The following is a 24,825-nucleotide window of genomic DNA, read 5'->3' on the forward strand; positions in this document are numbered from 1 at the left end:
CCACACTACCTGTGAACTCACTTGTCAGTTATGACGGGTGTGTAACAGCGGAAGTTCCCTGAATTGAAACATCTAAACTTTCAGAATAAAACTACGGGGCTTTTTCTTGGATACTCGGTTTTAATTAGACTGTATATTATTTTGTACAAATGTAATATTTAGAGAGAAATGACGAGCGTCACAAACTTCAGGCAGATGTTGTGAACGCAAACATCTGTAGTAAAATAAGCGCGGCTCTTATGCTGAAGACTTCCGGTCAGACTCGTCCCCCAGTGTCTCACTGTCGGTGTTCGAACCCTGCGGCTGCTCCGGGTCCCAGTGTCGGTTCTGTCGGTTCCGACATGTCGAGGCTCGACGCGCTGCGGCTGATCGTGGATCAGCGTCTCTCCGCGGTCACCGACGACATTTTCCGCTGTTTGTCCAGAACGATCGTCGAGTACGAGCACGACGTGTTCCGGTTGAAGCAGGAGGTCGAGAGACAGAGGAAGCTGCTGGAGACCGCAGGACGGCTGGGGGACACACCGGGGGACACACCGGGGGACACACCGGCAGGTCGGTGGACACACTTCTGCTCTTTGTTGCTTTCATAATAAGAAAATGTCCACAGACTGTGACCTGCGGGTTCAACCACCAGGGGTCACTGCTGCGGTTCGTTTAAAGAGTTCTTAAGAACAAACACCTGATTTCATCTGAAATATATTTTATTTGTCGATATTATTTAATTTACATTCAAATTAAATCTACTCAACCATCAGTGGCGTCACACAGTATGACGTCATAAACTGTAGCAGCTGCTGTCCTCCGCCAGGGGTTCTGCTGGTTTCCACCACAGAAGAAGAGCAGCGGATGAGGAGGCGGAGCTTCAATCGGCCCATTAAACAGGAGGAGGGCGGAGCCTCAGGACCTGAAGTCCAACATATCAAGTTCATACCAAGTCCTGATTGGCTTAGGGAGAGTCATCTCTCCAATCAGATTCAGTCATACCGGGAGGAGGCGGGGCCTCAGCCTACTGAAGAGCATCCTGAGGCAATCACTGTCAAACAGGAAGTGGATGAGGGTCACGTGACGCTGGAGCAGTTCAACCCCCAGCAGGAAGGTTGGTGGTTTCCTGTCTAGGTTACCACAGTTACCAGGGTTTTAAAGTTTAAATCAGTTTAGTTGTTTTCTGATTCATGATCAAATGATGTTTATTACTGTTCGTTAAATGTCTTACTTCCTCTTCGTGTTTTTATCCTCCAGGTTTTCTGCTCATTTCCACCACAGAGGAAGAGCAGCAGCCGAGGGGGCGGAGCTTCACTCTGCACAACAAACAGGAGGGGGGTGGAGCTTCAGGTTCTGAGGAGTTCAAATCGAGTCCTGATTTGCTGATAGGAAGCAACGATGACAAGGGAAGTTCCTGGTCCACTCAGATCTCGTCCCACATACAGACGGAGTTTCTCTGGAGCCCGTCAGACCTCATGAGACCAGAACCTGGGTGTCTACCTCCACACCATCATGGGGACTCTGCTGTCCAATCGCCTGATGAAGACAGCGGAGACGCTCCGTCTGAACCGGACCTCCAGACACCGGGGTCTCCTGTAGAACCGAAGCTGCTGGTCTGCGGCAGCTGTGGTCGAGAGTTCAGCTCAAGACGAACTTTGAGAAAACATGTAAGACAGAACACATCTCAGGACCAGGACCAGATGTCCTGCAGCCTCCGCAGACAGAGGGTCCCCTTCCAGAGTCCTGCCAAGTCCTTCAGCTGCAGGGTCTGTGGGAACTCCTTCTACACACGGGGGATTCTGGTGCGGCACGCTGAGAACCACTGCAAGGAACCCGAGAACCGATGTGGGGCCTGCGGGGACTGTCTGGATTCGACGGAGAACCTCAGAGACCACCTGCGGTCCCACAAAGAGCTGGGCAGCACCTGCGACGTGTGTGGGAAGAAGTGCAGCTCCATGAGGAGGATGGAGATCCACAAACGGGTCCACACCGGAGAGAAGCCGTATCGCTGCAAGTTCTGCAGCAGAGACTTCAGCAGGAAGGAGAGTCTGGAGAGACACCTGAAGATCCACACCGGGGACAGACCGCACCGATGTGGACTCTGCAGGAGGACGTTCACCAGGAGGGAGTACCTGGTCCACCACCTGAAGACCGGTCACTCAGAGAGAGCAGGTCCATCTGCAGGGACAGAGTGGACTGAGCAGATCAGTCTGATGCTGTGAAACCTGATGTAGAAACTAGAAACTCACCGACTCATGTTTGTGACTGTTAAAGTCGATCCTCTGAAAACAGCTTTGATAATAAACTCATTTGATTCATTTACAGGAACAGATTTCGTCAAATCTTTTTTTGGGGTAAATTCCACTCGTCTGTTTTCCTAAAGAGACGTAACGTAGAGTTCGTAACTTCAACCGTCTCCTTACAGAACATTTCAACTCACGAGATCCACATTTTTATATTTGTATCATAACCAAACAATTACACAAGTAGAACGGAACCTTTTAAAATGTATGTAAAAGCATCCGGGCACTTTTTACAGTTTATCTGACCTTTGAACGTCTGGAGTCCAATGTTTTTACAGTGCAGGTGATGTCACATGATTCAGTTTGATCTCCGTGACAACACAGCTTTCTCTGATGTGACAGGCATTGAAAATATTAAAACTTTCAGTTGAAAACATTCAAACTTGACGTTTTTCTTAATCGGAGGCGACTTCCTGTCTCTGCATTAGCAGCTGGTTCAAACCAGAGACCCGATCGCCCCCTGGTGGCTGTCACTGGCAGCGTTTCATTTGTGGATGGTGGGAGGAAAAGAGGAAGGTGCTTGTTAGTGACATCACTACTGGACAGCTTGGTGCGTTTCTAGAGGGTTTTCATTAAGGTGAGTGAGTGTGTGTGTGTGGGGGAGGGGTGGAGTGTGTGTGTGTTCATTTCCAGGAAGAGCTACGAAGAGTGTTTGTGTTACAAAGTGATTTCCTGGTCAACCGGGTGTATCCTGTTAAAACACACACCCAGTCAGTGGTTCATTGTGTGTGTTGTCCATTTACTTTATGAACACACACACAAATTCTGACATCACGTGACAGTGGTGACATCAGAATGTTGATAAATCTGACGCTTGTCTTGTCCCATAATAAATGAATAGTGGTATTTCCTTGTTCCCTCTCATCAGGGCTCTTCCATTGTTCATGTTTCTGATCAGTTGGTTTTTATTAGTTATTGGTTTTAGAAAACGAGCTGTGACGTATTGATTGAAAGCTGAGACTGACTCAGGATGCCTGTGCGGGAGGGACCTCGAGATCATCACTCTTTATAATCTTTATATACAGTCACTGATTATCTTTATATACAGTCATCTGTGTATGGAACTATAACCAAGTGTGTAAACAGAGTATTGAGTGAAGGCTCCACCAGGTGGCGCCATAAATAAAACCAGTCTGAGGAATTATATGAATTAAACTCAAAGTTATTCATTTACATGCGCGTGCACAAACACATATACACGTGCGTCCCCTGGGCCTCGTCATCAACCACACACGACCGCCCCGCCCCCCAACTTCAACACCAAAAGTGTGCCCGTGTGCGCGCGCCCGCTGGTGCGCCTCGGTGTGTGCACTGACGGACCGGAGAGGAACACCGACACTGAACCGGGAACAACCGGGACGGACGCGTTCTCCAAATCTCCGGTCAGCGCGAGACACAACCGGAAACGTTGCGGACCGACAGGGAGCTGCGGGACGAGCTTCTCCGGTTGAGCCTGGACAGACCCCGACTCTGTCCTGCTTCCCTCCTCTTCTGTTTCTTCTTCTGTTTCTTCTTCTTGTTCTGTTTCTTCTTCTTGTTGTTCTTCTTCTTCTTCTTTTTCTTCTTCTCCTTCTTCTTCTTGTTCTTCTTCTTCTTCTTCTTCTTCTGGACACATGAAGCTGCAGGAGGCATCAGACTGACCTGAGCAGGTAAGGACCTGGAACCAATGTTCACCTGGAACCTTTGTTATGATCAATAATCAATGCATTTAAATATTCAACAGATTCACTGATATTTCATGAAATATTCAGAGGTGGAAAAAAAACTCACATATTTCACATATATATTTATGAGATGAGATGATGAGATGAGATGATGTGTTATATAATAAATATATATATATTTCATAGTGTTTATATTGATATAGATAACATCAATTCAAGTGGAATATCCTTGATGAGGATCTAGTGTTGCTCGGAGCTCCTGCTCGATGGAGGAGATGTCCTCAGGGCTGATGACAGGATGAAACGCACTGAAGCACTTTCAGAAGATGGTGAACGACTCCGTCATATGGAATCTGAGTTCATATCTGACTCAGTCTCTGTGATTCTTACATTCTGTGTTGAGATAACGTCAGTTCTTTCATCTGTAACTCCGCCCACTGACCATCACCCTCTCTTCCTCCTCTGCGCTCAGCTGATCAGGTGGAGCCACATCCACCTCCTCCCTGTCCCAGCTGGTCCACCATCTGTGACACTGGTAGCTCATGTGTTCACAGATAAACACCTGTCTTCTCTCTGCTTGTGTCCCAGCTGCCTTCAAACATGCTGTTGAGCTGCCCCCCCCCCCCTCTGTTGTCTCTGAGTACAGGCCCATTTCTCAAGGGCCTTTCTTGTCCAAAGTCCAAGAGAAGGTAGTTCTCACCCAGCTGCAAAAATATCTAATCGACAATAATGTGTATGAAAAGTTGCTGCTGGTTCAGCCAGACATGAACGATCAGATTCCACTGTTGATCAGGAGACGCTGTCGTCCTGGAGCTCTGAGACGTGACGGCTGCTGTCGAAAGCCTCGACCACGTCTGGAGAACTCTGTGGGGGGGGGGGGGTGCAGCACTGAGGGTTTCAGTCACACTTAACAGAGAGGAGCTTCTCTGTCCACCTTGGTGATTACTCCTCTTACATGTGGGGTCCCTCAAGGATCCCTTCTAGGCCCCATCCTACTTTCATTATATATGCTGCCCCTAGCATCAATATTTGAAAAATATGATGTCTCTTTCCACGGCTTTCTGGGTGATATTCAATGTACTTGCCCCTGAATCTTAAAACTAAGAGTTCACTGCAGCCCCTGTTTGACGGATTTATATAAATATATAATATTCACATCAGCACAACAAGACTTTTCATGACCCAACCATCTCCTCTCGTTGTCGCTAATCGACGAAGGCTCTCCCTATCAAGTACTCAACCTGACGTGTTCCTGACGTGTTCCTGACGTGTTCCTCTCGTGTTCCTGACGTGTTCCTCTCGTGTTCCTGACGTGTTCCTCTCGTGTTCCTGACGTGTTCCTCTCGTGTTCCTGACGTGTTCCTGACGTGTTCCTATCGTGTTCCTGACGTGTTCCTCTCGTGTACCTGACGTGTTCCTGACGTGTTCCTGACATGTTCCTATCGTGTTCCTGACGTGTTCCTGACGTGTTCCTGACGTGTTCCTGACGTGTTCCTGACGTGTTCATGACGTGTTACTGACATGTTCCTCTCGTGTTCATGACGTGTCACTGACGTGTTCCTGACGTGTTCCTCTCATGTTCATGACGTGTTCCTGACGTGTTCCTGACGTGTTCCTGACGTGTTCCTCTCATGTTCCTCTCGTGTTCATGACGTGTCACTGACGTGTTCCTGACATGTTCCTATCGTGTTCCTGACGTGTTCCTGACGTGTTCATGACGTGTTACTGACATGTTCCTCTCATGTTCATGACGTGTTACTGACATGTTCCTCTCGTGTTCCTGATCCACTCTGTGTGTTCTTCATTCGTCTCTGCTGCTGTTTCGCAACAACACTTACGTAAGACTGAAGACTGCTGGAGAACAATGGCTCACACACACAAACACACACACCACACAGACACACATACATACATATAGACAGACACACAGACGCACTTAAAAACACAGACACACACAACCACACCGAAACACACAGACACACAGACTCACACACAAACACACAGACACACACACAGACTCACACAGACACACACACACTCACACAGACACACACAGGGATCATCACAGTATCTCTGAGGTACATCTTGTCGTGGCACTGAGGTCAAGCGGATTCAGTTTCCTCTCTGCACTTCCAGGTTCAGCCGACTGAGCTCAGATGAATCCAACACGTCACTTTCATTCTGTCCTTCAGTTGGTTTAATAGAGTCCTGATGTTTGTTTATTAACTCTGTGTTTGTGTGTCCTTTAAAGGTCCAGTGTGTAAAATATTATTTTCATTATGATGTTCTATTAATCTGTGAGTTCTTTGTTTTTAACGATAAACAAAATAAAGGATTTGATTCGATATGGCTCTAATGCACACCAGCAGTTTGCATGAACACGTGGTTAATCTCCCAGAACTCCCAGCAGCGGACTGGGACTGGGAGCCGTGTTTATCTTTTTACATTCAGACTTTATCAAGAACAAGTTCATGAAACTGTGGAAAGGTTTTATTCATAATTCTGGACTGTGGTCTGTTTTTCCCTGCAGCTCGTCTGACAGGTTGCTGGGCTCCTCGTCAGTATGCCGTCCGGCTGGTGGCCTCCCTCCTTCCTCCTCCTCCTCCTCCTCCTCCTCCTCCTCGCGCCGTCAGGTGAGTCCTCGCTGTCAGCTGACAACACCTCAGGGGATCTTCAGGAGGTGATCCTGGCAGCCATCTTGCCCCTCACTAATACAGACTATGCGTGGGCGTGGCCCCGCGTGGCGCCGGCCCTCCACCAGGCGGTGCGGCGGGTGAACTCTGACCCCTGGCTGCTGCCGGGCCTAAAGCTCCGGCTAGTTAACGGCAGCTCAGAAAACCGCGACGGCTTCTGCTCGGACTCTATGGCACCACTAGTTGCTGTTGACCTCAAGATGTCCCATGACCCCTGGGCCTTCATCGGCCCCGGCTGCGACTACTCCTCCTCGCCCGTCGCCCGCTTCACCACCCACTGGGGGGTTCCCATGGTGACAGCCGGCGCCCGCGCTATCGGCTTCGAGCTCTACGCCGCGGTGACCAACACGGGCCCCACCCACAAGAAGCTGGGGGAATTTGGCGCCAGGATCCAGGAGAAGTTCGACTGGCGGCACGCCATGCTCATCTTCAGTGACAACAAGGACGCCAACGACGACCGGCAGTGCTACTTCGCCATCGAGGGGCTGTACACGCAGCTAGGCAACCGCAGCATCAGCACCCGGGACCACGTCATCGAGGACGACGTCAACTTCAAGTCTCTGGTGCAGGACATCAGAGAGAACGGCAGAGGTCAGACACCTTCCTCCTTCCTCCTTCCTCCTTCCTCCTTCCTCCTTCCTCCTTCCTCCTTCCTCCTTCCTCCTTCCTCCTTCCTCCTTCCTTCTTCCTTCCTTCCTCCTTCCTCCTTCCTTCTTCCTCCTTCCTTCCTTCCTCCTTCCTTCTTCCTCCTTCCTTCTTCCTCCTTCCTTCCTTCCTCCCTCCTCCTCCCTCCTTCCCTCCTTCCTCCTTCCTTCCTTCCTCCTTCCTCCTTCCTTCCTTCCTCCTTCCTCCTTCCTTCCTTCCTCCTTCCTCCTTCCTTCCTTCCTCCTTCCTCCTTCCTCCTTCCTTCCTTCCTCCTTCCTTCTTCCTCCTTCCTTCCTTCCTCCTTCCTCCTTCCTCCTTCCTTCTTCCTCCTTCCTTCCTTCCTTCCTTCCTTCCTCCTTCCTCCTTCCTCCTTCCTTCCTTCCTCCTTCCTCCTTCCTCCTTCCTTCCTTCCTCCTTCCTCCTCCCTCCTTCCCTCCTTCCTTCCTTCCTCCTTCCTCCTCCCTCCTTCCCTCCTTCCTTCCTTCCTTCTTTGCTTTCTGACACATATCATATCACTCACTGTTTCATTACATGTCACTTGGCTGACGGTTCTATCCAAAGCGACTTACATGTAGTCGTCAACATGTATGAAGGACATGCAGGGTTCAGCATCTTGCTCAAGGACACTTCAGCATGCAGATGGGGAAGCCTGGGAATCGAGCAGCCAACCTTCTGTTTGGAGGGCGACTGCTCGTCTCTTCTCTCCTGTTCACATCTTCATGTCCCTCTCTCCTCCTCCATGTTGTTTTTCTCCTCCACTCGTTTCTCCTCGTTAAATGGTAGTTAATTATTATTTGATCTTTTTGCTCCAGTAGTTTCTGACTCTGGTTTGTGTATCTCTGTGAGGACACATTCCTTCATCGTTAGGTCATTTTCTAAAGAGGTCAGGTCAGACACAGGTGTGTGTGTGTGTGTGTGTGTGTGTGTAAAAGGAATTCAGGGCAGCTAAGTTATTCCTACATATTTTCTTCAGTATTTTGGTCACATGTATGTTTATGAACTTTACTGTAAAGCTGTTACTCTGATAGAAACCAGTGTAAAAACCACTAATGCATATTAGTCTGCTGCTGTTTTCAATGTCAGCTGATAGAAACACCACCACAGTTAAAGCTAGCAGACCATTAACTAACCCAGAGGGCACGCTGAACATAGATGGAAGTTATGAATGTACCGCGGCTCTAATGATCAAATGTTTCATCACATTCACTCATTGATCAGAAACACTTGTGACACGTCAGTGACACGTCAGAGAGTTTGAATTCGGTCTGAATCTCCATTCCCACTCATGAACACTGGGCGTGCACGTGCGTGCAAACAGGAACCATTTGGTTTTGAGTTTGGTTTGATTTAGCCAAATAAGGTCAGATCTGTTCCTGGGAGCTTCCATCAGCCAATCACAGCTCTCGTCACAGAAGCTCAAGATCTGTGATGGCTGATTGTTAGTGAAATGCACCATGGGAACTGGGTACTCAACAGTGAAACTTTTTTTTCCATCAAAGTGCCTTTTGTGTTGATACTATAATCAGGAAAGTTTCATGTTAATCGGCTTTACAACAAATATCCAGACACACACACACACACAAACAGACACACTAACTGCTCCTGTCATGATCTGAGGCCATCAGTAGCCGCTGGCAGCACTTTGTGTGTGTGTGTGTTAATTTAATGTCTGTTTCCAAGAGTTGAGTTTTTATTCTCAGATACAAAGTTATTCCAATACGACAAACCAAAAGATGACGACAACTGAGAATCATTACCTCACAAAATGATCTTAAAAGAGAACTAACCTAAAAAAGAAAGGACAGTAATGTGTGAGTAGTTGTGGTGAAAGTTGTTATAATTATCAATAATCACCTTGAACTCGTCACATGTCCACTCAGCTCAGTCTGTGTAGAGTGGAGATCAAAGCACCAGAGATCTGCAGCTGATAACGAGCGCTAACAAGTGTTTCCTGCCAGACCGACCTCGTTAGGGGGGGGGGGGGGGGGGTAGTGATAATCACCATGGTTACTTAGGAGCCCAGCAGTGAGGTCATCAGTCAGGGACAGTGACCTCAGAGGAGGAAACCAGACACTGGATCTGAAGTGTGTGTTGGTTCCAACCTGCTGTTTGGTCCATTGTGTTCATGGATCTGACTGAACATGTTAACAACGACAATCAAACAAACCTAAAGACACACAAAACAACCACAAAGAGACAACACAACCACAGACTGGTGTAGGTGGTTGTTGGTGTCTGTCACATGTCTGGGTTCCATTGTTTCTTTATTATGTTGATGCTGGAAAAACAACAAGAAAATATGAAGACAAGAAAGATAAAGGAGGAAAAACTCAAGTTGAGTTAAATACACAAAATAAAGTGTGATTGGAAGTCCTGTTGTGCGTCTCCTTCAGTTGTGTACCTGTGCTGCTCCTGGGACATCTTGAGGAGTCTGATGGTGCAGTTCTGGAAGGAGGGGGTGGATTTGCAGGAGTACGTCTTCTTCTTTATCGATCTGTTTGCCGAGGGCTTGGGGGGGCGAGGCCCCGTCAGACCCTGGTACCGAGGGGACCAGGACGACTCCACCGCCCGACTCGCCTTCAGGGTGAGGGAGCCTTCTTTTAAACAAGTGTGATGCTGTTGTTTGTTGTTATTGATTTTCTGCCTGTTGTTGTGTTGTTGTTGTTGTCGTCAGAGCGTGAAGGTGTTGTCGTACCTGGAGCCTCAGAATCCAGAATATCGTCAGTTTGTTGAAACTCTGAAGAGCGACGCAAAGAAGTTATTCAACTTCACCATCGAAGACTCTCTGGTACCTACACACCCTGAAGCTTGGTTAGCATCGCTAGCGCTAGCAGGAGGTCAGAGACCGGTTCTCTGGGTTCCACACAGTTAGAACCTGAGTGTTCCACATGAAGCAGAATGATCTCCATCATCTGATGGTTCCTGGTGCTTCGGTTCCCTGTTTGCATGTGAGAGGAGAACCCAGACATAAGGAAGCGTATCCTGATGTTTGAATGAACCAACATTTAGAAATGAACAGAAGATCATATAAGATGTTCTGAACATGCCTTCACATCATAACATGTTTCTATCCCACTGAGCGTGGATGTGATGTCACTTCTGCTCCAGTACAACCTGATCGCCGGAGGCTTCCACGACGGAGTGATGCTCTACGCTCACGCTCTGAACGAGACCCTGGGCCAGCACCGAGGACCGGGGGGGGTCCTGAGACCCAAACGGGACCTGGTGACCAGGAGGATGTGGAACAGAACATTCCCAGGTGAGTTTCTCATGAGAATGTTCTGGAAACTTTTCCGAGACGCATGGGAACCTTGAGCTGTCGGCCAATCAAATCACAGAGCTGGATGAGAAAAGTCAGGATTCTAAATAATACAAAAACCACAGAACATAAATATCTCATAGTGCAATAAAAAACACTGAGTCTATTTGTACAACAACAAATCATCAACACATGATCTCAGGAGCCAGAGGAGAGGCTCTGAAGCAGGTCCTTCAGGTAACTGGTTTCAGATCAGTGCAGATCGACCCCTCACCCGCTTGATCCTCGACTTCAAGATGTCATGTGATCCTCCTATCAGAGCGCTCCCTGTGGGTTCCCTGTCCTGGTTGGTGGTTTTGGTCTCAGACGTCCTGTCTCCATGTTCCCAGTGTCACTTCCAGCTGGGACACATTTACATTGCAACGCTACGCTAACACGCTGTGTGCGTGCATGTGTGTGTGTTTGTGTAGAAAATCAGCAAAAAGGAAATGCCAGCCTCTCTTTCTCATGGTGACCTCACAGAGCACGGAGACTCCTGATTGGATACTTGGTCAGGGTCCATACAGAGTGATTGATTGGTGGAGCTGAGCGATAAGATGGTTTCTCTCTCAAACAACAAACTTCATGTCTCAGATTATTTGCTTTATTACAGTCAACCCCCCTCCCCTCCCCCACTATGAGTCTGCCCCCTACAGGACGTCCACGGCACGTTGCTCATCTGCTGCCACCGTCTTTGAGGAAAGTGTTTTCTATTTTTGCTAGATAGAAACGTCTTGTCTCCAACGATCACCTCTGACCTGAGAGCAGCTGATGTTTGTCCACTCAGGTTTGCGTCCAGTCCGTCCAAAGCCAGAAAGAAAGAATAACAGCCTGTGATTGGTCAGCGGAGCAGTTTATCTGACCTAAAGTGATCTTCTGTAGAAACGTCTCCATCCATCAGACACGTGTTGGTTTAAACATGAAATCAGTCATTTGGTTTTTAAGAAAATATCTTTCTGTTGTTTGAGATGGTGAAACATTTAGAAAATAAACAGATGAGACGTTTAATCATGTGGATGGAAAAATACAGAACAGACTGAGGCAGTCAAACTGTTAGAGTCAGATCACTGAGCGTCCACAAACACAGAGAAGCAGAAGACCAATACCAGCCGGGAGGAGACACACAGGACCTACGGGAACTGGACAGGAGGGACAAGACGAGACAGGACGTCCTGGTGGTCTTAGTCTGGCATGCTGGTCCTGGGGCTGTTGTGAAAGGTCCAGCTGCTCTTCTTTCAAATACAGATATTTGACATAAACACAAAGACATAACTAGACAGTATCAGATGATAGGACAAGAGGACAGTTGGGAGTCCACAGACTGAAGGTGTCTCGTGTTCTTCATTTGAATCAGGTCTGTCTCTCTGGTCCTGCTCTGTTTTAGTTAGAGTCACATTTCTCTCTGGTTGTGCCTGAAGGGAGGGGGGGGGGGGGGGGGTGGAAGCTCCAGGTGTGGAAAACAAACATCCCTCACAGGAAGTGACAGGCTGACTGCTGACCTCAGCTGGAGACGAGCCACTAATCAGATCAGACCAGATTCACAGAGCGACACCAGCGGCTCTCTGATATTTTAGATTCACGTTTAGCAAACGACAGAAACGATAGATGTTCAAACCACCTTAAAACCTTCCACCAGAAAATGATCATGCTTTCTTTTTATTATTCAGAAATATATATAATGCTAAATTATTTCCCTTTAATTCACATGTTGTTCTAAGTTCAGTGAGATGTGGCCTTCTGTATCCAGGATAGCTAAGTCAGCGGTTTCTTCATGGTTCCAGATGTTTCCCAGTTACTCAGCTGTTAAGTTACATTACATTACATTACATTACATTACATTATTAATGTCTGTATGACAGTGATCAACATATTGCACATTTTAAACCTACTGGTTTTTAGACAGATGTTTCATGTGTGTGAGATTAAACTAGTTTGTTGTTAGTTTTGCAGTAAAATAAATCTAGAATCCTTCCTCAAGACGTGTTCTTCAGTGTTTATTGATCAGTGAGCTTCCGTGACCTCTGACCTCTGACCTCTGACCTGTGACCCTGATGCCTCTCAGCAGAGCCTCGTCATTTACTTAAAGCTGACAGTCTGTTTTTACGAGCAGCCCACCCCCGGCCTCCAGAGGGAGCTGCATGAAACCAGATTCTTACTTTGTCGCGACTGCAGGAAACTAATGTCACCATGCTGACATCAGCAAGGTCAAAGGCCAAAGGTCAGCGATGTGTCAGCAAACCTGACTCAAGAAAACTCAACAGAATTCAGGTTCAATTAAATTAAACCGTTTCCCAGCGTCACTGTGGTTTAAACCTTGTATTGATCTTCTGATTGGCTCAGCTTCTAATCAATGACTTTTCCAATAAGATGATTGTTTCCCCAGTTTAACCGCTTGCCCCCCCCCCCCCCCCCCGCCCCCATCACACATGGTACTGTCTGAGTTTATTACCTCTGTCCATCAGCAGGAGAACATCAACACCACTGGACAGGATGAGCTGTGGCTCAGTTCTGATGCTCAGCTAGCTAAGCTCAATGTTGTATCAGTGTCTCTACAGCGGGGGGGGGGGGGGGGGCACGCAGACAGGACGGTCACACATGATGATCACCGACTCATCTCCTGCTGGACGAGGACAGACCAGGACGTCCTGTCGTCTGTTGTTGAGACACGTTCCATTTCCTCACGCTCAGTGCTGCTCGCCTGCAGCCTGCAGATAGTTTATCATCTTCATACTGGGATGAAACCAGAAGGAAGTGAAGGAAGTGAAGGAAGTGAAGGAAGTGAAGGAAGTGAGGAAGTGAGGGTTGGTGTGTGTGCTGCCGGCTCAGTGACTGACAGATGGACTGAGTGTGTTGATGTCCCTGATCCACAAGTCTCTGTTCACCTCTGCTGCTTCTCCAACGGGACACAGACACTGGGACAGACAGAGACATTAATCACTCTGCATCGGGGGGGTAGGAGAGGACAGGAGGAGGAGGAGAGTGAAGAGAGAGAGGCAGAAATCTAGATCTACACACACACACACACACTTTTCTACGTGTTGGCCACGCCCCCGGCAGTTACTTGAGACTTTTAATTGGCTCGTTTTAATTTGAGGAAACACTAACAACTCAGTCACAGTCAGGTTTTGTGTGTCTGTAGGAGTGCAGTCACAGTCAGGTTGTGTGTGTCTGTAGGAGTGCAGTCACAGTCAGGTTGTGTGTGTGTAGGAGTGCAGTCACAGTCAGGTTGTGTGTGTGTAGGAGTGCAGTCACAGTCAGGTTGTGTGTGTCTGTAGGAGTGCAGTCACAGTCAGGTTGTGTGTGTCTGTAGGAGTGCAGTCACAGTCAGGTTGTGTGTGTGTGTAGGAGTGCAGTCACAGTCAGGCTGTGTGTGTCTGTAGGAGTGCAGTCACAGTCAGGTTGTGTGTGTCTGTAGGAGTGCAGTCACAGTCAGGCTGTGTGTGTCTGTAGGAGTGCAGTCACAGTCAGGTTGTGTGTGTGTAGGAGTGCAGTCACAGTCAGGCTGTGTGTGTCTGTAGGAGTGATGGGTGTGGTGGAGATGGACGAGTTGGGGGACAGACAGATGGACTTTGCTGTTTGGGACATGACGGACGTCGACTCTGGAGAGTTTCAGGTAAAAGCTTCTGACCTCAAAGAAACTGTGATGTCACCACGAGCAGACAAGAAGTTCAACCACCTGTGTGTGTGTGTGTGTCTGTGTGTGTGTGTGTGTGTGTGTGTGTGTGTGTTTAGGTGGTGTGTGTGTACAACAGCAGTAGAAAACAGCTGCTCATGCAGAGTGGGCGGAGCTTCCAGTGGCCAGGGGGAGCTCCGCCTCCAGATGTTCCGGAGTGTGGCTTCAAGAACGACAAGCCGTCGTGCCTCGCACGTACGTGCACACGCCCCCACACAGAGCGCACTTACATAACCACGCCCACTCCTGCATCACTCGTTGACACGCCCCCTCTCCTCCGCAGGTACAGTCTCGATGCATCAGATGGTTGCCATAGTGATGTCTTTCATCTTCGTCATCATCGTCACGGTGACCATCTTTATCTGCAGGTGACGTTTTATATTTATATTTATATTTATATTCATATGTATATTCATATTCATATTTATATTCATATTCATATTCATATGTATATTCATATTCATATTCATATTTATATTCATATTCATATTTATATTCATATTCATATGTATATTCATATTCATATTCATATTCATATTTATATTCATATTTATATTCATATTTATATTCATATTCATATTCATATTTAAATTTATATTTATATGCATGTTCACGTTCACTTGATGAAACAAACGCTTCATCTTTCTACTGGGAACCTGATCACTGGTTTGTGTGGTCCTGCTGGTTGTGAGCAGGAAGCTGAAGCTGGAGAGCGAGCTGGCTGCTCAGCTGTGGAGAGTCTCCTGGGACGATGTCCAGATGAGCAACCTGGACAAAGTCCTGAAGAGAGCCTGCAGCCGCCTCACCATGTCTCTGGTAACAAGATAACACTCGACCTGCATGTGATGATGAACTCTGGTGGGCTCCAGGTGATGGAGTTCATCAGATTCATCCGGAGAAGGAACCTTCTCATCAAGTTCCTCAGACGTTCAGACTTTCTTTAGAGTGAATATTGATGAAGTTCTGGAGGAACCTCTCTGTGGGTTCTCAGTACAGATGAGAACTGTTGACTGGTCTCACTGTGTCTCTGCAGAAAGGATCCAACTACGGCTCCCTCATGACCATGGAGGGAAACTTCCAGATCTACACCAAGACTGGATACTACAAGGTGTGACGCTGTGGACTACACCCGACACACCAGTGTGTTGTCATGGTGGTCGAGGAATGTGTTCATCTGTCTGATTTTGTCTTCTGCAGGGAAATCTAGCTGCCATCAAATATATCAACAAGAAGCGTGTAGAGCTGACCAGGAAGCTTCTGTTTGAGCTGAAACATGTAAGAACTCAATCTCCTGCGCTGAGGAGCCGGTGGACAGGAGGTTCATGGTCCTGTGAGAATCAAACCTTCTCAGATTGAGCGTTGAGCATGAACCAGTACTTGATTGAGTGATCGCTGCCTTGCTCACTGGTTGTGAAGCCAGTGTCAGATCTTACCGACTGACCTCACTCCCAACCTTCCACCTGCCCATCAACTGACTCACTGACCAACGAGGTGCTTAGCCTCCCCAGACCTGATGGACTGACCCCCTGCCTACCGACTGACCGGACCCTCTACTGTCCATCGTTATATCTACAGACACAGCTACTGACTGACGTCTCTGTTGTTAATGAACTACCTGCTGACCCTACTGGTGGGGCATCAGGGCGCACTCTGTAAGATGCTACTGGTCTTGTTGGGAGATGTAGCTTCCTACTCACAGACCTGACTGACCAGCCGACCTACTGACGCTGAGGGCTTTGATCTGTGACTGTGATGACTTTGAAGTTTCTCCTCCTGCAGATGCGTGATGTCCAGAACGAGCACCTGACTCACTTCATCGGCGCCTGCATCGACCCCCCGAACATGTGCATCATCACAGAATACTGCCCCAGAGGCAGTCTGCAGGTACTGCACCCCCGACTCCGCACCCCCCATGAACCCTGTGGACCCTCAGTCCCTCTGTACCTGTTAACCCTCTGGATCCCTCTATCAACCACCTGTATCCCTCCAGCCTCTCTGTCCCCCCTCATTGACTCTACACACTGTGTCTTCTCTCATCTACACACTGTGTGTCCCTCTCATCTACACACTGTGTGTCCCTATCATCTACACACTGTGTGTCCCCTCTCATCTACACACCGTCTGTCCCCTCTCATCTACACACTGTGTGTCCCTCTCATCTACACACTGTGTGTCCCTCTCACCTACACACTGTGTGTCCCCTCTCATCTACACACTGTGTGTACCTCTCATCTACACACTGTGTGTCTTCTCTCATCTACACACTGTGTGTCTTCTCTCATCTACACACTGTGTGTCTTCTCTCATCTACACACTGTGTGTCCCCCCTCATTGACTCTACACACTGTCTGTCCCCTCTCATCTACACACTGTGTGTCTTCTCTCATCTACACACCGTGTGTCCCTCTCATCTACACACCGTGTGTCCCTCTCATCTACACACTGTGTGTCTTCTCTCATCTACACACTGTGTGTCCCTCTCATCTACACACTGTGTGTCCCTCTCATCTACACACTGTGTGTCCCCTCTCATCTACACACTGTGTGTCCCTCTCATCTACACACTGTGTGTCCCTCTCATCTACACACCGTGTGTCCCTCTCATCTACACACTGTGTGTCCCTCTCATCTACACACCGTCTGTCCCCTCTCATCTACACACTGTGTGTCCCCTCTCATCTACACACTGTGTGTCCCTCTCATCTACACACTGTGTGTCCCTCTCATCTACACACTGTGTGTCCCCTCTCATCTACACACCGTCTGTCCCCTCTCATCTACACACTGTGTGTCCCTCTCATCTACACACTGTGTGTCCCTCTCATCTACACACTGTGTGTCCCTCTCATCTACACACTGTGTGTACCTCTCATCTACACACTGTCTGTCCCCTCTCATCTACACACTGTCTGTCCCCTCTCATCTACACACTGTGTGTCCCTCTCATCTACACACTGTGTGTCCCCTCTCATCTACACACTGTGTGTACCTCTCATCTACACACTGTGTGTCTTCTCTCATCTACACACTGTGTGTCCCTCTCATCTACACACCGTGTGTCCCTCTCATCTACACTCCGTGTGTCCCTCTCATCTACACACCGTGTGTACCTCTCATCTACACACCGTGTGTCCCTCTCATCTACACACCGTGTGTCCCTCTCATCTACACACCGTGTGTCTTCTCTCATCTACACACTGTGTGTCCCTCTCATCTACACACTGTGTGTCCCCTCTCATCTACACACTGTGTGTCCCTCTCATCTACACACTGTGTGTCCCTCTCATCTACACACTGTGTGTCCCTCTCATCTACACACTGTGTGTCCCTCTCATCTACACACCGTGTGTCCCTCTCATCTACACACCTTGTGTCCCTATCATCTACACACTGTGTGTCCCTCTCATCTACACACTGTGTGTCTTCTCTCATCTACACACTGTGTGTCCCTCTCATCTACACACTGTGTGTCCCTCTCATCTACACACTGTGTGTCCCTCTCATCTACACACTGTGTGTCCCTCTCATCTACACACTGTGTGTCTTCTCTCATCTACACACTGTGTGTACCTCTCATCTACACACTGTGTGTCCCTCTCATCTACACACTGTGTGTCTTCTCTCATCTACACACTGTGTGTACCTCTCATCTACACACTGTGTGTCTTCTCTCATCTACACACTGTGTGTACCTCTCATCTACACACTGTGTGTACCTCTCATCTACACACTGTGTGTCCCTCTCATCTACACACTGTGTGTCCCTCTCATCTACACACTGTGTGTCCCTCTCATCTACACACTGTGTGTCCCTCTCATCTACACACTGTGTGTACCTCTCATCTACACACTGTGTGTACCTCTCATCTACACACTGTGTGTCCCTATCATCTACACACTGTGTGTACCTCTCATCTACACACTGTGTGTCCCTCTCATCTACACACTGTGTGTCCCTATCATCTACACACTGTGTGTACCTCTCATCTACACACTGTGTGTCCCTCTCATCTACACACTGTGTGTCTTCTCTCATCTACACACTGTGTGTACCTCTCATCTACACACTGTGTGTACCTCTCATCTACACACTGTGTGTACCTCTCATCTACACACTGTGTGTCCCTATCATCTACACACTGTGTGTACCTCTCATCTACACACTGTGTGTCTTCTCTCATCTACACACTGTGTGTCCCTCTCATCTACACACTGTGTGTACCTCTCATCTACACACTGTGTGTCTTCTCTCCCAGTTATACATATCTGTCAGCACTGTAACCTAGCAACCTCCTGGTACTGTAACCTAGCAGCATGCCGGCCTGCTGTGGGCGGTGGGGGGGCGGGGGGGGGGGGGGGCTGGGCTGTTGCCAGACGACCTCTGGATCTCTCAGGTCAGTTACCAGCAGCTCAGCGCTCTGAGTGGAGGAGGAGGTTTTCTGCTGAAGCTCCACAGACGCTGGTTCCTCACAGCTGGAACCTTCACAGAGAGTCTGGTAGAACAAACCTTCACAGAGGGTCTGGTAGAACAAACCTTCACAGAGAGTCTGGTAGAACAAACCTTCACAGAGGGTCTGGTAGAACAAACCTCACAGAGGGTCTGGTAGAACAAACCTTCACGTTGAGTCTGGTAGAACAAACCTTCACAGAGAGTCTGGTAGAACAAACCTTCACGTTGAGTCTGGTAGAACAAACCTTCACAGAGAGTCTGGTAGAACAAACCTTCACAGAGGGTCTGGTAGAACAAACCTTCACGTTGAGTCTGGTAGAACAAACCTTCACAGAGAGTCTGGTAGAACAAACCTTCACAGAGGGTCTGGTAGAACAAACCTTCACGTTGAGTCTGGTAGAACAAACCTTCACAGAGAGTCTGGTAGAACAAACCTTCACAGAGAGTCTGGTAGAACAAACCTTCACGTTGAGTCTGGTAGAACAAACCTTCACGTTGAGTCTGGTAGAACAAACCTTCACAGAGGGTCTGGTAGAACAAACCTTCACAGAGGGTCTGGTAGAACAAACCTTCACGTTGAGTCTGGTAGAACAAACCTTCATGTTGAGTCTGGTAGAACAAACCTTCACAGAGGGTCTGGTAGAACAAACCTTCACAGAGGGTCTGGTAGAACAAACCTTCACAGAGAGTCTGGTAGAACAAACCTTCACGTTGAGCCTGGTAGAACAAACCTTCACAGAGAGTCTGGTAGAACAAACCTTCACAGAGGGTCTGGTAGAACAAACCTTCACAGAGGGTCTGGTAGAACAAACCTTCACGTTGAGTCTGGTAGAACAAACCTTCACAGAGAGTCTGGTAGAACAAACCTTCACGTTGAGTCTGGTAGAACAAACCTTCACAGAGGGTCTGGTAGAACAAACCTTCACAGAGGGTCTGGTAGAACAAACCTTCACGTTGAGTCTGGTAGAACAAACCTTCACGTTGAGTCTGGTAGAACAAACCTTCACAGAGAGTCTGGTAGAACAAACCTTCACGTTGAGTCTGGTAGAACAAACCTTCACGTTGAGTCTGGTAGAACAAACCTTCACGTTGAGTCTGGTAGAACAAACCTTCACAGAGGGTCTGGTAGAACAAACCTTCACAGAGGGTCTGGTAGAACAAACCTTCACAGAGGGTCTGGTAGAACAAACCTTCACAGAGGGTCTGGTAGAACAAACCTTCATGTTGAGTCTGGTAGAACAAACCTTCACGTTGAGTCTGGTAGAACAAACCTTCACGTTGAGTCTGGTAGAACAAACCTTCACGTTGAGTCTGGTAGAACAAACCTTCACAGAGAGTCTGGTAGAACAAACCTTCACAGAGGGTCTGGTAGAACAAACCTTCACAGAGGGTCTGGTAGAACAAACCTTCACGTTGAGTCTGGTAGAACAAACCTTCATGTTGAGTCTGGTAGAACAAACCTTCACAGAGGGTCTGGTAGAACAAACCTTCACAGAGGGTCTGGTAGAAATGTTCTGGACATGTGATATAAGAAAGGAACACACGAGACAAAAAAATGATATACTAAAGTACACAAGAAGACAAATACTGCACAACTAAGGTGAAAACATCTAATGAGCTTCCACCTCCTCTTCCAGCAGACATGTTGTCTGGAACAGGAACCAGGTTCATGTTGGGCTGAAGGTCCAGCTGATGCTCCTCACGTGTGTAGAAACCCTGATGTGTGTGTGTTCCTTCCAGGACCTGATGGAGAGCGACAGCATCACGTTGGACTGGATGTTCAGATACTCGCTCGTCACTGACATCGTCAAGGTAACGACCTGTCACCACGGCACACAGAGAATCCCCTGGTTTCCATGGGAACAGTGAGCTACAGCCTGTCAATCAAACAGTGACAGGTGTCCATGTTCAGTCCATCGAGACACGAGCTGTCAGAGAGATTAGGTGACACATGAACAACACACAGGTCACACTCGTTGTGATGTCATCTGGGGACAGGAAGTGGTTATTATATCAGTGTGTAGGATGTAGTGACCTCTAGTGGTGACCATGCAGATTACAACTAACTGAATTCAGTGAGAGGTCCCTCGTGACACTGATGACCAACGTTAACTCAGCTGTGAAGTCAAGTTGTGTTTGTGATTGTTGTCGTGTGAAGGGGAAGTCAAGTTGTGTTTGTGATTGTTGTTGTGTGAAGGGGAAGTCAAGTTGTGTTTGTGTTTGTTGTCGTGTGAAGGGGAAGTCAAGTTGTGTTTGTGATTGTTGTTGTGTGAAGGGGAAGTCAAGTTGTGTGTGTTGTCGTGTGAAGGGGAAGTCAAGTTGTGTTTGTGATTGTTGTTGTGTGAAGGGGAAGTCAAGTTGTGTGTGTTGTCGTGTGAAGGGGAAGTCAAGTTGTGTTTGTGATTGTTGTTGTGTGAAGGGGAAGTCAAGTTGTGTGTGTTGTCGTGTGAAGGGGAAGTCAAGTTGTGTTTGTGATTGTTGTTGTGTGAAGGGGAAGTCAAGTTGTGTGTGTTGTCGTGTGAAGGGGATGAGCTTCCTCCACAACAGCGTGATCCTCTCCCACGGGAACCTGAAGTCGTCCAACTGCGTGGTCGACAGTCGCTTCGTCCTGAAGATCACGGACTACGGTCTGCAGAGCCTCCGGGGGGGCTGCCCCGAGGACACACACGCCTACTACGCACGTATGATACACACACAATAACACACACACGCACACAAACACACGCACATGCACACAAATACACACACGCACACACAAGCATACACATCAGAATCAGAATCATAAAGTTTACACCTACTTGGCAATAAATGAGGAGAAATGAATTCCACACATCGTACACCTGTTTTTATTTGATAGTTTTATATTTGATTAGAAGTCAGAGACGTTTAGTGAAATAATCTTCTCTAGTCTCAGTTTGATTAGACCCGATGAGACGTGTAGTATGTGATCCGTCATGTGAACTCCATGTAACACAGATGCCCCCTGCAGGTAAACTGTGGACGGCTCCAGAACTGCTGAGGTCCGACTGCCCCCCCCCCGGGGGAACTCAGAAGGGAGACGTCTACAGCTTCGGGGTCATCCTGCAGGAAGTGGCTCTGCTCAGAGGAGTTTTCCACCTCGACACTCAAACCCTCAATCCTAAAGGTCAGAGGTCGTCAGGAGACAAGTCCACCTCTAGCTAATAGATAGATGAACAGATAGCTCCCTCCAGTGGACACTGTGTTTATAACCGATTGGAGGATGAAGCAGCAGTGATTTAACAGAAGAACAATATTCAGAGTAAACTGATCAGCAGCAGCTCCGACTTCTACGACTTACTAAATACTGTACCCCCCCCCCCCCCCCCCCAGAGATCATCCAGGCGGTGATTCGGGGTGCCCCCCCCCCCCTGCGTCCCTCCCTCTGCTTCCACAGTCACAGCGAGGAGCTCGGAGTCCTGATGCAGCGCTGCTGGAGCGAAGAGCCGAGTGAGAGGCCGGACTTCAGCACCATCAAGATCCTGCTGGGGAAACAACACAGGTGTGTGTGTGTGCGTGTGTGTTTGTGTGTGTGTGTTAGATACGTGAGAACGAGTTTTAAACATCATCCCTGCTCTCATCAAACATTCAGCTAAGAGATGAAACACATTAATCTCCTCTTTAGAAAGGAAAATTAAAACCCCTCCCCTCTCCCTCAGGTGTCCCTAATAAAGTGACTGTTTTACATGCATGTTTTTTCTCTTTGTGTGTTAGACTAGAAAACACACACAGGTAATTAGTCTGAGTACTATGGCCGGTGGCTACAGATGGCCTCAGTTAGATCAAGACAGGAGCAGTTAGTGTGTGTGTGTGTGTCTGTCTGTGTGTGTTGTATATTCACACACACATGTCTGGTCTGTAGAGGTTATGGTTCAAACATCCTGGACAACCTTCTGTCTCGGATGGAGCAGTACGCCAACAACCTGGAGGAGCTGGTGGAGGAGAGGACGCAGGCGTACCACGAGGAGAAACGCAAGGCTGAAGCACTGCTCTACCAGATACTACCACAGTAACTATACTGCAGTAATACTGCATCAAATACTATACAGCACATATACTGCACAATAAGTACACTACGGTATCAGATACAAGATGATTTGTGTGTTTATGACAGTTCAGTCGCTGAGCAGCTGAAGCGAGGGGAGACGGTTCAGGCTGAAGCTTTCGACTCGGTCACCATTTACTTCAGCGACATCGTGGGCTTCACCGCGCTGTCTGCTGAGAGCACGCCGCTGCAGGTCAGTGGAACCCGCTCAGCAGAACTCAGCAGAACTCAGCAGAACTCAGAACCCTCCATCCAGGAACCTGCAGCAGGAGGTTTAATGTGGTCTCTCTACCTGCAGGTGGTCACTTTTCTGAACGACCTCTACACCTGCTTTGACGCCATCATCGATAACTTTGATGTTTACAAGGTAGAACCACTTTCACTCGCTGCTTGATCCTGTGCTCAGCTGCGTTAGCATGTTAGCATGTTAGCCTGTGTCACGTAAGGAACCTCCGCTCTCAGGTTCTTCCTGATTAAAGAGCTACGTGTTGGCTGCTGGGGTTCCATCGGGACATTCAAATCTGAGTGAGACGCAAATCCAAAACATGTGTGAACACTGCCCCCAGGTGGAGACTATTGGCGATGCCTACATGGTGGTGTCTGGGCTGCCGGTGAGGAACGGTAACTTCCACGCCCGGGAGGTGGCCCGGATGTCCCTCGCCCTTCTGGACGCTGTGAAGAGCTTCAGGACCCGACACCGAGCCAATCAGCAGCTGCTGCTCCGCATCGGCATACACAGCGGTGTGTGTTTGTGTGTGTGCGAGTGAGTGTGTGTCATGTGATTTATTAAATACACTACATGATTTTTGTTGTTGTGTGTGTTCAGGTCCAGTTTGTGCCGGTGTGGTCGGGCTGAAGATGCCCAGGTACTGTCTGTTTGGAGACACGGTCAACACAACGTCACGCATGGAGTCCAACGGAGAGGGTAACGCACACACACCACACACACACACACACACACACACACACACACAGACACACACACACACGCACACACACACACACACACACACACACACACAATTACCTAACCTTAATTCTAAGTGTTAACCCTCAAGCAGTAGGTTGTAGGCTTAGAATGTTTCTCACAAAGACATATGCACAGTAGGACCAGGTTCACTGACATGATGTCTGTTGTCCACAGCTTTGAAGATTCATGTGTCAGAAGCCACTCGTCAGGTTCTGCTGGAATTCAGCTGCTTCACATTAGAGCTCAGAGGAGAAATCCAGGTGAAGGGGAAAGGTCCAATGAGGACGTACTGGCTGCTGGGAGAGGAAGACAACTGACAGAGGACCACAACTGACAGAGGAAGACAACTGACAGAGGACCACAACTGACAGAGGAGGATACTGACAGACTGAGGAAATGTGGAAAGAAACAACTAGCTGGTGTTGGCCCCTCCCTCCTCCTCTCCGATTGGACAGTTACCTCTGACATAAGAATGTTTCGTGTTAATAAATCAAATATTGTGTAAATAACAAAATAAACTGTTATAATATGTTTGTGTAACTATTAACTCCAGGATAAAAGTTCCAAATCAGCTATTTTTTATGTTCTGCTGATTATTGCTAAAATACAAATGTGTGTTTTCCATAAAATGACTACAGATGAATAGTTTTTTCCAGAAAACATGGAGGATATAGAAAGTAATAATTTACGGTGAGGTGGTTCATGTGAATCTTCAGAGATCAATCATTGTGTTTCATCAGAGCCTCTTTGATTTGAGCAGGTTGTTTTCTGCTCTCATTTCAAATCACTGAACTCTAGTGAGTCGTCCACATGTTTTTAACATGAAGTCAGGACTCCCTCACATCTCTCACTTGTCTTTGATTTTAATGTTGTAGTATTTTAAGCTGCAGATGATCAATAAAGTTTATTTAAATCATAATCACATGTAATATTTGTGTGTTTATCTTGGTGATTATTCTGTGTTATTGATGTTTACGTGTTACTGATGAAGGCACAGAAGCCCTGGGATTGGCTCCAGATTTCCTATCCTGTGATTGGTCCACTGTCCCATCAGTCAGAGCTTGTGGCGATGTGATTGGCGGAG

General features: G+C 48.0%; 2 protein-coding genes across 3 annotated transcripts; both read left to right on the forward strand.

Annotated features, from left to right (window-relative positions):
* Positions 1 to 253: 253 nt before the first annotated feature.
* Positions 254 to 2,304, forward strand: LOC133972248 (zinc finger protein 691-like). Its single transcript, XM_062409593.1, has 3 exons — positions 254 to 552; positions 809 to 1,096; positions 1,240 to 2,304. The coding sequence occupies exons 1-3, from the start codon at positions 342 to 344 to the stop codon at positions 2,202 to 2,204; spliced, it is 1,464 nt and encodes a 487-aa protein (XP_062265577.1). The 5' UTR covers positions 254 to 341; the 3' UTR covers positions 2,205 to 2,304.
* Positions 2,305 to 3,589: 1,285 nt separating this feature from the next.
* npr1a (natriuretic peptide receptor 1a) lies at positions 3,590 to 24,660 on the forward strand. 2 transcript variants are annotated; one of them, XM_062409572.1, is made up of 22 exons: positions 3,590 to 3,934; positions 6,480 to 7,233; positions 9,681 to 9,871; positions 9,962 to 10,075; positions 10,396 to 10,546; positions 14,104 to 14,198; positions 14,318 to 14,453; positions 14,542 to 14,626; positions 14,954 to 15,074; positions 15,292 to 15,366; positions 15,456 to 15,533; positions 16,038 to 16,142; positions 20,449 to 20,520; positions 21,233 to 21,389; positions 21,698 to 21,853; positions 22,060 to 22,228; positions 22,589 to 22,735; positions 22,841 to 22,964; positions 23,070 to 23,138; positions 23,338 to 23,512; positions 23,598 to 23,696; positions 23,916 to 24,660. In XM_062409572.1, the coding sequence occupies exons 2-22, from the start codon at positions 6,513 to 6,515 to the stop codon at positions 24,056 to 24,058; spliced, it is 3,183 nt and encodes a 1,060-aa protein (XP_062265556.1). In that variant the 5' UTR covers positions 3,590 to 3,934; positions 6,480 to 6,512; the 3' UTR covers positions 24,059 to 24,660. The 2 variants fall into 2 exon arrangements, with proteins under 2 accessions (XP_062265556.1, XP_062265555.1); XM_062409571.1 differs by having other exon boundaries at positions 22,841 to 23,138.
* Positions 24,661 to 24,825: the final 165 nt, after the last annotated feature.

This window comes from Platichthys flesus, chromosome 17 (genome assembly GCF_949316205.1).
Source record: "Platichthys flesus chromosome 17, fPlaFle2.1, whole genome shotgun sequence".
Lineage (NCBI taxonomy): Eukaryota > Metazoa > Chordata > Actinopteri > Pleuronectiformes > Pleuronectidae > Platichthys > Platichthys flesus.

Excerpts from the sequence above, each read along its gene's own strand:
- LOC133972248 (XM_062409593.1), top strand. The coding sequence starts at position 342 with ATGTCGAGGCTCGACGCGCTGCGGCTGATCGTGGATCAGCGTCTCTCC. Across the intron at positions 553-808 it reads ACCGGGGGACACACCGGCAG|GGGTTCTGCTGGTTTCCACC; the intron begins GTCGGTGGACAC and ends GTCCTCCGCCAG. Across the intron at positions 1,097-1,239 it reads GTTCAACCCCCAGCAGGAAG|GTTTTCTGCTCATTTCCACC; the intron begins GTTGGTGGTTTC and ends TTTATCCTCCAG.
- npr1a (XM_062409571.1), top strand. The coding sequence starts at position 6,513 with ATGCCGTCCGGCTGGTGGCCTCCCTCCTTCCTCCTCCTCCTCCTCCTC. Across the intron at positions 15,075-15,291 it reads GCCGCCTCACCATGTCTCTG|AAAGGATCCAACTACGGCTC; the intron begins GTAACAAGATAA and ends GTGTCTCTGCAG. Across the intron at positions 20,521-21,232 it reads TCGTCACTGACATCGTCAAG|GGGATGAGCTTCCTCCACAA; the intron begins GTAACGACCTGT and ends TGTCGTGTGAAG.